Source organism: Meriones unguiculatus, chromosome 1, assembly GCF_030254825.1.
Source record: "Meriones unguiculatus strain TT.TT164.6M chromosome 1, Bangor_MerUng_6.1, whole genome shotgun sequence".
In the NCBI taxonomy this organism is placed as follows: domain Eukaryota; kingdom Metazoa; phylum Chordata; class Mammalia; order Rodentia; family Muridae; genus Meriones; species Meriones unguiculatus.
Genome location: NC_083349.1, coordinates 181851554 through 181864117, shown reverse-complemented (window position 1 = coordinate 181864117; position 12564 = coordinate 181851554). Strand labels below are relative to the sequence as shown.

The 12564-nt window shown below is 49.0% G+C and overlaps 2 protein-coding genes across 4 annotated transcripts; both read right to left on the bottom strand.

Annotated features, from left to right (window-relative positions):
• Window positions 1-298: 298 nt before the first annotated feature.
• On the bottom strand, window positions 299-9276 carry Zpr1 (ZPR1 zinc finger). 2 transcript variants are annotated; one of them, XM_021639759.2, is made up of 14 exons: window positions 7818-9276; window positions 7545-7706; window positions 7057-7147; window positions 6667-6737; window positions 5940-6026; window positions 4794-4916; window positions 4408-4455; window positions 4171-4237; window positions 3785-3855; window positions 2959-3048; window positions 2308-2418; window positions 2124-2210; window positions 1913-1978; window positions 299-818 (listed from the first exon to the last, which is right to left on the bottom strand). In XM_021639759.2, the coding sequence occupies exons 1-14, from the start codon at window positions 7986-7988 to the stop codon at window positions 684-686; spliced, it is 1380 nt and encodes a 459-aa protein (XP_021495434.1). In that variant the 5' UTR covers window positions 7989-9276; the 3' UTR covers window positions 299-683. The 2 variants fall into 2 exon arrangements, with proteins under 2 accessions (XP_021495434.1, XP_060229116.1); XM_060373133.1 differs by having other exon boundaries at window positions 736-818; window positions 1913-2019.
• Window positions 9277-9422: 146 nt separating this feature from the next.
• Window positions 9423-12357, bottom strand: Apoa5 (apolipoprotein A5). 2 transcript variants are annotated; one of them, XM_021639741.2, is made up of 4 exons: window positions 12339-12357; window positions 11816-11872; window positions 11625-11724; window positions 9423-11167 (listed from the first exon to the last, which is right to left on the bottom strand). In XM_021639741.2, exons 2-4 carry the CDS (start codon window positions 11853-11855, stop codon window positions 10216-10218), a joined length of 1092 nt encoding a protein of 363 aa, XP_021495416.1. In that variant the 5' UTR covers window positions 11856-11872; window positions 12339-12357; the 3' UTR covers window positions 9423-10215. The 2 variants fall into 2 exon arrangements, with proteins under 2 accessions (XP_021495416.1, XP_021495417.1); XM_021639742.2 differs by lacking the exon at window positions 12339-12357 and adding an exon at window positions 12113-12332.
• Between the last annotated feature and the right edge of the window lie 207 nt (window positions 12358-12564).

Genomic DNA, 12564 nt, shown 5'->3' with positions numbered 1-12564 from the left:
AAGCTGCATGAAAACAAATTCCACACAGGTGTGCCTGGCTCAGAGCAGACAAGCATAGTCTGTTGGAATGAATGAAATGCTACCTCTGACTGCCCAGTGACAGTAGCCACCTGAAGTTTTTTTTTTAAACCAAATTATTTTTCTTCTTTTTTTTTTTGAAGATGGAATCTCATTACATGGCCCAAGCTACCCTGAGTCGCCTGAGTGCTGGGATTATAGGCATAACCTCCCATGCCCAGTTCAGGCCGAGGGTGCTAACAACATGATTTTCAGGTAAGGACACAAATGCAGAGGCAGGTTTTGTTTAAAATCCATCACTTTAATGTATGCTTCTTCACCTAGGCTCACTAGGCCCCTCAGATGTTCTTTCCTGCTGCAACCTGGTATTTCACTCTCTCAAACCTGCACTGGAGGGCAGGGAGCTCACAGGCAAAAGGTGACGGCAGACCACACAGTGTTTCTGGGGTTCTTCTCACACTGACTTAAAACCTCCAAAAGAAGGTCAAGGAGCAGAGTAGGCCTGCAGCTGCATCGCCAGCTGCTCACCTCGCGTGCTTAGATTTCTAGCTCAAGCAGTTTCTTCCTCACCAGGGACAAGGACTTGGATACGCATTGTTTTCCAATAGTAATAAATAACCCTGCGGTGTGAGTGGCACGGGAGCCCGCCTGTGAGCTGCCCACTGCTACCGCTGTGGGGCCGGGCCTGCTTCATAGCCCTCTGTCTTCATGTCATTGAGACCAAGCTCCTCGTTTTGGTCAAAGGTGCGCTTGTACCGCTCTACCTGCATCTCCGGATCATCTTCAGGGGCATAGACATTCTGCAAGGCCAAGGGCACATTATCAGTGCCTGTACAACCCACTACTCTCCTCCCACAGGTGAAACTAACTCTCAAGTTTCTAAGAAGTCCACAGGATTTGTAGGCCCTCTAAGTGCCCATGACTACATAGTCTGCAAGTGTGTGTGTGTGTGTATGCGTATGTGTGCACATTAGTATCAAACCCAAGACCCTATACGTGGTATACAACTGTTTAATCAATGACTTGCATCCTCAGTTTTACACATTTTTATATATGGGCCTTCTTATAAAAACTGTAGCCAAAGCTGGTGACTGCTTATAATCCCAGCACTCTGGAATCTAAGGCAGGAAGAGTAAAAGTTTAAAGCCAGCCAGGCTACCTAACAAAGTCTCGTCTCAAAAAAATAAAGAGGGTGGAGGAAAAAGAGAGAGCGAGTACAGCAATGGTCTTAATCATAACTTGGGCCAGTTTGCCAGACCCATTGGTACTCAGTAATGCTAAAGTAAGGATGGGGCCCTGGGTTCAAACCCAATACCACAATCAACAATATACTGCTGCAGTTATATCAACTCCCCATCAGCCTAACACCTCTCAGCCTTCCTGTTCTACCCTCTACACAGGTCTCTCTTGCTCCTTACTTCACAGAGATGCAGACCAGAAAGCTGAGGATAAACAAGAGCAAGACACCAGACACAGGGAGAAAAGATCTTACTCTCTTATTTATTCACTTTTGAACCTAGGGCTTTGCACATACTAGCCAGGTAGGCACTTACTCTGGGCTCTTTTTTTTTTTTTTTTTTTTTCACTTTATTTATTTATTTATTTATTTATTTATTTATTTATTTATTTGTCTTGAGACAGAGTCTCACTAAATTGTCTGGTCTTGAACTTGCGATCCTCATGGCTTCCCAAGTACCTCAGATTGCAGACCTGCACTAGGTCTGTCCTATTTACCTTTGGTTTCACACACTAGTAATCCCCTCTACCCCCACTTTTCCCTTTCCTCCTTATCTTCCAAAGTCCCAGTCGAAGACTTAGAAGCCAAGCTATCATACCAATTCTATAAAGATCAGAAAATGCATCTCCACAGAACAATCAGAAAGGCCTACCATACCTGCAAGTAGCTGTTTCCTGCTGGATCATTCATGATAAAGTGGGCCTTCATCTTGCCCTCAATGATCTACAGGAGAGAGGACACAGCAGGTAACTCTTACAAAGATCCTGGAAGGAAGATGCTATTACTGCCAGAAAAGAGTTTATAAGGTGTAGTTCCCAAAAGTTTAAATAGGGACGTTAGGATTACAAAAAGGCCCATGTCCTCTTACCTGGTCCAACTTCTGGCTAAAATCCTGCAGTTTCTCTGACTGATCAGGATTTGAGCTATCGCCCAGTGTGAATGGGTTCTTGGTTACCTGTAGCACAGGACAGCTGAATTATTACCTGGCCAAACTACGCTTTCTCTTTCTCAGTCCAACTGCTAACATAATCTATGTCACACTCTGCACTCACCAGTTCTCGGATATCTTTCAGCAGCCCTTCTAGAGTGGTGAACTTGCCCCCAAGGACAGCCATTCCCAGTTCAAACTCCAGCTCTGGGATTTCCACACTACAGGTCTCAGACTATAAGATAATAGGTCAAATTAAGGTTCAAATAGCTTCATACAAGAGTCCTTGTCTAGTATTACAGAGGCCCCAGGTTTGACCCATAACACCAAACAGATGGACAGACATACAGAGAGACAAACTGAATTAAACCAGGAACAAAGAAAGCAAATCCAAACAGTTTGAGGACAAAGTCAGAATACTAGTTTCCTCTGAATATCTGGCTAAATGCCAGGAATCACGCCCCCATCAGAACAGGAAAATAGCATACTAAACTGGAACTGAGTCACAGCTGCAAGCTATCAGCTACCTTGTCATTAGGGCCACAGAAGAGCCCATTACAGTCAATGGAAACTAAAAAGCAGCCACACCATGGCTCAGAAAGATTATGAGCCACCTTCTGAGTCTGTAGTTCCAACCATGGGAAAAAACCCTACTCGGGGCCACTCAAGGCCAGGGGAGTTACAGGGTTCCTTGCAATCTGAAACACTAAAATGCTAACTTCCTCTAGAGAGAAGCAGCTGTCTGGGCACAGCTCTCCCCTAAGCAGGATGTTACCTTGAGAAGGTCTCGGGTCATGTCTGAGGGATCTGTGATTCGGAGGGTAATCCTAGTACCCAAGGGCTCCACCGCTCCTCCGGACTTCACCTGTAGAGATGATGGTCAGGAGCAGCACCAGGGAAGACCCCAAGCTTCACTTGGTGCCAGACTTCAGCTTTATTTAGGTTTCCACTAACAACCTGCACTGGCAACCTTCTAATACAGCAAGGGCAGCAGTGACCAAAACAAAAAACACCAAGAGTCCATAGGAATGCTGTGCCCAGCCCTGGTAGCATGCCAAAATTAGCCTGAAACCCTGAATGCACCTTAAAAAATAAAGATAAAAAACAACAGCAACAACAAAAAACCCTTGACTATTGAGTGTTCAAAGAGACAAGCATTTCAGTCCCATCAATGCATTCACTGTAGTCTAAGGATTCAATCAGGGCTAGGATGTACCTCACTAACAGTGAACCTTAGTATGTATGAGACCCAGGTTTGCTGTCTATTGTTTCTCCCACCAAAAGTAACTTTAAACAGCTTATGGGCAATACACTTGGGGAAGGAGGGCTTAAAACCTCCACAGTAGCCATCAAATTGATTCCAGACAGCTCTCTTAAGTTCTTAAGAGTTGCAATCTGCCCAACTTCCAGCCCTCTGATTAGTCAGCCGGCTTTTCATCCATCTTTCAATCTTTCAACTTTTCCTCTCTAGGCTAATTCTCAACTCCTTCAACAGTTCCTCCCTCACACTAAGCCCCCAAAGGACTAAATTACAGCCACACCCATCCTGAAGTAGATCTAGAAAGCAGGCATCTTCTTCCCCAGCAATGGAGCCCACCCACCTCATTAGTACGATGCCCACAATTCTCGCAGTTGGTAGCCATGATGATAACCTCTTTAAAGTGGGGGATTTCTGGAAGATGGAGTTAAAGAAGTCTACTTCCTGGAGCACAAGACCCCTCCCTCCTCTAAGAAAAAGAAAAGCCAACCCCCACACAAAGAGACTGCAAGTAAACACATCATGAGACAACCTAACTCCAGGTTCTGTGTTCATAAACATTTGAAGACCTGGCCACACACAGAAGCCAAGGTATGAAGTACATCAAAGGTTCATCCTCATCACCGAGGTTAAAGCACTGGCTTTCCATGAAGGGAAGGCCCCCGTCTTTAATATAATGTTCATGCCTGGGTCAGCTGAAGAGCAACCCAACAGCCTGATGAAAGATACGGACAAGCTTCATGTTGGTCTGGGCTGGGGCGTTGCACTCCGGGCAGTTTGTGTTGAATTGGAGCACCTGGAACACAATATGGGGGCACAGACTAAGTACTCCCTCCCATTGAAACTGACCCATTCAAGCTGGAACACTGGTGGTCACCCATGTTAGGTGTGACAGTGAGACACTGGATGCCATTAGTCTCAAGCCACAGCCCTGCTATGTCCTCAAAGAAAGCCGACACCACTCACTTCATTTCTAAGGTCTTCCTCTTCTGACTTCTCTTCTGGTGCTTCTGCCTAAAAAAAACAGAGGCATGAACCACAAGCTGGCAGATGGACCTCAGCCTCCCCAACACCCTGCCCTGCTTAGAGGGAGAGAATGCCTTTGTTCCATAAGGTGCCAACACATGGAACAGAGAGAGAAGCCAAAGCAAATCCCTAATCAAGGGAAGGACAGGGCTCAAGACTGGGTTCCTGTGATGCCACCGAAAACCCTAGTGTGAGCTTGATGAGCAGCTGCAATAGGGTGCACTAGGTCGTGGTGGCAGCAACAGCAAAGTAAATCTTTAGTGACCTCAAGCAGCCCAGAACACAGAACAATCCCAGCACGCCCCTGACTCCTACAGTGCACTCACTTGGAGACCCAGCATCTCAGCTTGCTGTGGGGTCCGGCTGTAGTGTGTGATCACCAAGGCATCATCTTTCTGGGGTGCATGTGGGTTTTCTACAAAGCTGTTTCCCGAGGGATCATCAATGATCTAAAAGGTAAGTGAGGAGAGAGTGAAAGAACAAATCGTATATAGTGATGACTATATGATCATCTCCATCCAACTTTAGATCACAGTACAAAGATCCTACTCATTTTTTTGTATTTTGAGACTGGGTTTAAATGTAGCCCAGCCTGGCCTACAACCTGCTGTAGAAGAATTGTAATCAGAACATAGCTGCTCTGGCAAGGGATAACATCCAAAGACCTTCTGGGTTCGGCTAGAATACAAACATGCCTTTAATCCAGGAGACAAAGGCAAGTAGAGCTGAGTTCAAGGCCAACCTGTTAAAGAGCAAGTTTCAGGTAAAGAAAAGCTTAGGTCCAGGCACCGTAGTACATGTCTTTAATCCCAAACATGGAAGACAAAGTTAGTTTGTAGAAGGAAGCACTCGTGTTTGAAAGTGATGTCTAACTGAGTGGCAGAAAAGGTAGTGAATCAGAGAAAGACTTGATAGAATAGGATATGCCCAATTCTCATGAGAAGAGAGAGGAAAAGGAAGCTATTTATGGCACTAAGAGAAGGTAGTTTTACTGGGACAGTAATAGAAAGGCAGATTGCTGAAACAGAACTCAAGTGAAAACCAAATGAGAAGGAAAATGGGGAGCAAAGACATTAGAGCAGATTGAATAAGTCAGCTGGGAGAGGACTTTGAGCCAGAACCACTGAGTTGAACTAGCCAGCGCAGAACTCAGTAAGAACAAAAAAGGGTGAGCTTATTAAGCAGTAAGTCGCAGAGGCTGAAAACATTCTAGGCCTAGGTTACATTGTATGGAGGCTAGAGGTTTAAAGGACTAGGCCTAGGTTAGAAGAAGGCAGTAAGCCTCCCAGACAACTGAAACAGAAGTATAAAAAAAGTTCTTTTTACAACTTGCTATGTAGTCAAGGATGACGCCGAACTCTTGATCTTCTTGCCTTCACTTTCCAAGTTCTGGGTTCCAGGCATCAGTTAATCTCAATGGTCTCTCCCCTCCCTTCTTACATTGAAAGCAGCTGCAGCCGCTCAGTACCTACCAGCGTGAAAGGGGAAGCCGTCTGCTTTAGGTCCTTCAGTTTGCCTATGAACTCATCAATTCTTTCAGCTATGGCACCTTCCATGGCCTACCACAAACAGAATGAGAACACCAGATTTGGTAGTCTGACCGGACCTCTAGCCGCAACCCTCTCATGCCTATATCACTTCCATCAGATCACCAACATCAATCATACAGTTGGAGCTCAGGGACCCAAACTTCACAGTGACATACAGCAGGCAAATCTGAAGTTTATGAATGATGCTGGGTAGGAAGCATCATTTTATTTTCTCAATCATTCTACCACTTAGCTATAATCCCAGTTCCATGGGGATCGTTGCTTTTGGCCTATAAAGGTATCTGTCATCACATACACATACTCATACACAGGCACAAAACATATAATTAAAAATAAATTCCTTTAAAAATTCAAAATTCTGTTACGCCTCTCTAGCCAGTTAGGGCAATGATGAGTATATGTACCATTACATTATTTCTACAGTAATAAGTATAGATATCAAAGAATACCCAGGAAGTTGGTGTTAACCCAAGGTAAGGTTACACTGTCTAAGGTGAAACCTGAGCACACACTGGGTACAGGACATGGAGAAACAGTACCTTTATGTGCTCTGTCAAAAACGTCCTCAACATTTGGTCAGACACAGTTCAGCCACATGCAAATCTGACTCCGTTTTGACACAAACAATTTGATAAAAATCCCTGCTCACCCGCCGTGTGGGTTGGTCCTGTTCCAGGCCAGAGATCGCGCGGCTGATCAGTCCTTCAACAGTGGTCAGAGCTTGTGAAGGAAACACAAGATAAGTGAATGCCAGTTTGCTATCACACATCTGCACGATCCTCAGCGCTTTACCTGAATTCTGCAGGCCTTGCTTTCTTCAACTGAAAAGTTCTAGAATAAGCACATCTTGGTCTGTCTCACAGGAACTCTCAAGAGATTTTTACCATAACCTTCTACTCACATTAAAGAATGAGAATCCACTAAGATTACATGGCCAAACACAAGCCACTAGGTGTGACCTGGCACCAGGCTTTGCAAGAAAATAGATTAACATTTCAGGAATGTGGGAACAGCTCACATACCTGATCTTAAAACTCACCTCCCTTCTGGCTGAAAGCTGGAATCTCAAAATCCAGCTCCGGGATCCTTGTGGTGGCCGAGTCTGTTTTCACCACTTCTCTGTTCAAGTCCTGGACAGAAAGGAAAACATTCTAGCAAAAGAGGCAGCAAGATGGCTTCTCCTTGGGAAATAACCGCACCATCTCTTTAGATGCCGGTCCAGATGTTTCTTCTTCCTGCCTTCCATTCAGAAGAGTCCAAATACTTCAGAATACGGTGTGAACCAGACTATCCAGAAGGTGAGACTACTACTCGTAAAGCCCTGCTCGCTCAAGCCATCCCTCTCACTAAATTCGTAAAGCACACTCAAAGCAGCTGGGCAGAGGCCAACACCACTAATGCCACTGACAAAGAAAGGCACTAAAAACTTGACCACAGACCCGATGAAGATGGTCCGGACCTGAGCTGTTGACTCTGTCCTCCAGTGTTCTCTGAAACCGTGGGGTACCTCCTCTGGGACACGCTCACCTCTTGGCCCCTAACACTCAAGGTGTAGCGCACTCCTTGGTCCTGGATCCTGCCTGCTGATTGGATCTCAGTGTTGTTCCAGCCACAGTGCTCGCAGGAAAAGGAGCTCACGATTATTTCTCTAAAGAAGGGGATCTTGGTGAGCAGAAGTCGCGTCGTGCCCTAAGGAAGCAGAAGCAGCGACGGGAAGAAGGACTTTAACGCGTCTGCACTCTGTACTTCAGAGCTGCCCCTGGGTGCCCGCCTAGGTGGTCTCCCCCGCCCCAGACTCACGTTCCGGTAACAGTTCATGCACAGGGACTCGATCTCGGTGGGCTGCTGCTCCTCATCCTCGGCGCTGAGGGGCCGGAACAAAGGTCCGGTAGCTGGCGACCCAGTCGCAGCGGGCGAGGGCCCGACGGCAGCCCCCGGGGGCCCCGGCTGCACAGCCCCGCTGGCCGACATCACCCCACGCGCTGCCCGGCGGCAGCTTCCGGCTTCCGCTGCTCCCACGGCCTCACTTCCTTTAGCCACTGTTCCCGCCCCTTCTTAAAGAGGCCGAAGTCTGTGTGTCTTTTGGGTAGTCTCTGACTTCCGGTTCCTAGACTGCACTTCCGTAGCCAGCCTGGACTGTCCAGCAACTAGGATCCAAGCCAGTGCTTGGCTCCCTGGTTGTGGCTCCACCATACGGGGAGACTAACTGTTGGTCCCTAAGTCTGTGTAAAATGCCCGAGGACAAGGGGACCGGCTTGCCTCCGAATCCCCTAGGCGGTTTCCTCCAAACTGTTCTTTCTTAATGACGAGCCAGACTTTGCCTGCGTCCCCTCTCCTGATTGCTCAGCTTCTCTCCTCCTTCCCATTCTGCTCTCCAGTTTCCCGTTTCTATCCTTTAAGCAGCGCCCCTAATTCTAACTTAAATACACAGCCTTTTTTTTTTTACTGCCTGTTATCACCACCACATTCACTTTTTTATCTCCCCCTATTTCCTAACAAAACACCATGCTTTATCGGTTTCTTTCAAGTTTTCTTTCTAGCGCTTCCTCTCCACGTCTTGGACCACAACACAGTTCCTTGGCTGAAAATGGCTACATCTATGATATAAGGGATGACAAGTGTGTGGTCACGTGGAGCTCAGCTTCATATAGGGTCTGTGGTGGGGAGGGTCAAGAATCTGCTACAGTCTGCGCAGGGCAGACTGTAGCAGGCTGAGCTGGGAAGAAAAGGTGCTGGGTGGAGCAGAGACGTATGTAGTGAAGGGTTTTGCTTTCCTTTTTGCCCACCTCATCCAGTCTTACTGGTCCCAGTTGATCTCTGATACTGAGTGAGTGTGTATATAAAAGAGGAAAGTTACGAGCTTTTAGGTCTCCAGGTATGGTGGTTCATGCTGTTAATCCCAGCACTTAGGTGCAGAGGCAGGCTAACCTGATCTACATAGTGTGTTCTGGGCCAGCAAAGACTACATAAGTGAGACCTGTGGGAGGAAGAGGGAGAGAGAGGGAGTGTGTGTGTGTGTTTTGATGGGTCCCAAGAAGAGGATCAAGAAGGCGTGAGGAGTCTGGAACACCAGGATTGAGGGTAAGAGGGTTCCTCAGGGATTTCAGGTAACCAGTGATGGCAGGAATTCCATGCACACTGTCCTATGATGAGTAGACTGTGGAACAAGACAGGTGCAGAGCTAGGGTCTGCAAACCAGCCTCCCCACCCGCCAAGTGTGACAGCAATTGTCTAGCCAGGCAAAACCCACCCAGAGCGGACCCCTCTGACAGACCATGAATGGAAAAGAAACAATGAAAAAGAGCATACAAGGGGTAAGAGTGGATGGTGGCTGTGTCCTGGAGCGAGGTGGGAAGGCAGTTGATCTCAGACATGGTCCAATGAGAGTCACAGCAGGCCAACAAATTTCTATTATGAGCATCTATTTCATTTCAACCAAAAGTCAGTTTCACCCCGAGAGTCAGGAGGTGAGGACCGAAGATGAGGACACACAGTTTGCTCCCTACAGGGTTTTAGAAGCCCTCACAGTGTAGAGGGCTCAGTTCCTTATTTGGGTTCAGAGTTATCTAAGGAAATAGGGGCTCTGCCCCATTCCATCTCTGACCCACCAGCAGCACTGCTGGTGGGAATGTACACACACCATGAGCTCTGCATCACATTCTCCTCCTGTTCTCTTCCAACAAAAACTCTCACAGCAGCCCTGGGGAAGCACATGAGCTCTGTGGATCAGCTGTAACAGTGACCATTAGGCAGGGAGTAAGCAACAGGAGCCAAAGTCCAAGGTGAATCACCACAGGCTTCCAGCACCGTGGTGGCTTGCAGACAGACAGTCTCTCTCCCCCACACCCACACCCACTATCTCCCCACTCCCTTCACATGGAACGTTGAAACTTATGAGGGTTCCCAGATGAGCACCAGAAGCTGGATTCCCAAAACCCAGTGAAGGGTTTTGCTTTCCTTTTTTTCCAGAACACACTATGTAGATCAGGTTAGCCTGCCTCTGCACCTAAGTGCTGGGATTAACAGCATGAACCACCATACCTGGAGACCTAAAGTGAGTAGGGAAACTGAGGAGTCTGAATAGGCTGAGCCAGTAGTCCCTTTGGTGGCCTCACATATACTGTGCAGGACCCTTCACCCTCTCTGCCCGATAGGCAGGGATTCCCACAGTGAGCTGAGGAGTGAACCTGAGTGACCCTCAGGGCTCCCTCAGATGACTGTGGCCTTGGTCGTGGAGGCTGTAGGTGATGTCTTCCCACAGGTCATCCAGCCGGCTCTGCAGTCTGCTCAGGGCCTTATTACTGTCCGAGTGTCCCAACTCCGGAGCGAAGGCGCTGTGGCTAGGCGGCGGTGGTGCTAGCTGTTGCTGGATTTCCTCTGTCTCCCGGTCAATGGCCTGAGTGAATGCAGCGATCTGCAGGAAGGTGTCATGCCGAAAAGCCTGGAGTCTCTGGCGTACCTCGTCCGAGAGAGCCTGAGGGTCCGGGGAGTCCCCGTCCTCTGCCCCATCTGCGCTGACGCGGATGAAAGCACTGAGCTCCTCGCGCAGCTGGTCCAGGTTGCGTTGGATGCTGGTGTGCAGGTCCTTTGCCTTACGCGTGAGTTTGTGGGACAGGCTCTGCACGCAGCGACTGAGTCGCGCGGGGCTGGCAGCCGCGTGAGGAGCGACACTGCGGTGCAGCTCCTGAACATGCTGCCCAATGCCGGTCACCAAGCGTTCTGCATAAGGGTGGAAGAGCTCTTTGACCCGGTCTGTGTGGTTCAGCACTTGTCTTTGCATTTCCTGCAGCAGGCTCAGCGCCTCGTCCACGCCCCCCAGCAGCTGGGCCTTGGTGTCTTCTCCCACTGTGCCTAGACGCTCTTGCAGCTCCTGCACGCTCAGGCCCACCTGCTCCATCAGCTCGGCCGTGTAGGGCTTCAGCTGCTGCTTCAGGCCCTCCAAGTTCCAGCCTACCAGCTGGTGCTTCGCAGCCATGTAGGGCTCCAGGCGGGAGCTCACCTCCCCCAGCTCCTGCTGCAGCTGCTTCCGAATGCTTTCTGGATCCTGTGCCAGGAGGGGAGGCTCCTTTCCTGACCCGCTCAAGGGACCCAACTTTTCTAGGAAATTGTTCGTATTGTAGAGGTCTTGCTCAAAGCTAGCCTTTAGGCTCCTGGAGAAGGAAAAAGAACCAGGCCATTAGACTGCTAGCCCCGAACATCTCCCTTGTCTCAAAGCTGTGGGACACCAATACTCTACAGAAACCCAGACAGGAGGAGTGACACCAGAACCAGGGTCTTTAGACCTGACCCCAGCCAACCACATCCTCACATCCAGAGTACAAAATGGCATTGTGTGGGCAGTTCAGCCCTACACCACCGTCCAAGAAGGTGTCACACACATGCCAAGAGTCACACCATGCCTGCTAATTTCAGGTGCCACACCTCAGTGGAAAAGGGAGCAGCAGGGCAGGAGAGACTTGGGCAGAGGGTGACCAAGATGACCGGGGTGTGTTTGGCAGTGCATGCATGACTGGCTCCTTCAGCTTCCATGTGAACCACAGAGCTGAAGAATTATCCCACATCAGGGCTGTCGCACACCCTCATGGCACCCTCGCCCAGGCCACTCACTCCTGTGCCAGCTTCTGCTGCTGGCCCATCAAGCCTTTGCCCCGGCTGCTCTGGCTGAAGTAGTCCCAGAAACTCTTCCGTGCCTGAGTGGTCGCAAACACTACAGAAAAAGATGAGACAACAATTAAGGGCCAGGCTCCTCAATCCAACCTCCATCTCAAGCCCGTGCTGGAGTCAGATGGAAGACCCACCTGAGAGAAGGGCAAGGGCCCAAGTGATGACCGCAGCCATGCTTTCCACAATGCGCCCTGAGAAGAGAGGTGGGCAGAGGCTTGATCAGGAGGAGAGGCAAAGGAACGGACTGGATCTAGGAGGCCTGCTCTAGGGGCTGCCAGTCCCAAATCCTGATAACCCTTCCCCAATGTGTAGGTAACATCATGTTGAAGGCTCCAGAGAACTTAACTAGGTACTTATGGAGTGGGGGTGAGCCTGGGGCGGGGGGAGGAAGAGCTATCTTCCTCAGACAGGAGGAGTGGATTGTTCCTTACCTCAGTCACAAAGTGGAGAGCCTGGAACTCGGGCTGCACTACAGAGATTACCCATCCACCTCCATGCAATCTAACTCCCTTGCTTGTCTATCTTCCGACCTCCAACCCCATTTTTTGGGTAAGAAGCTGGCATACATAACATGGCAGGCACTCTGTTAGCCCACATCTGCAGCTCTCTCCTACAATTGCAGCCACCCCTCCCCCTACCTGTGTCCTGAAGGCTCACCTGCTCAGTTCTGGTCACAGAGAGCAGATATTTGGCTTTTATACTCCAGGAGCCTGGTACTCTTGAAAACAATTGCTCTGAGCAAACACCACGTGGAGGGTCAAAGAAGGATGACCCCAGCTGGCTACTAGCCTCCCTTTTTTCTCTTCTCCTGGTGCTGTGGGGGTTAATAGACTCCCCAGCCTCAGGAGGCTGCCCTGGTTGAGAAGTGGCCTCCTGAGCCCTT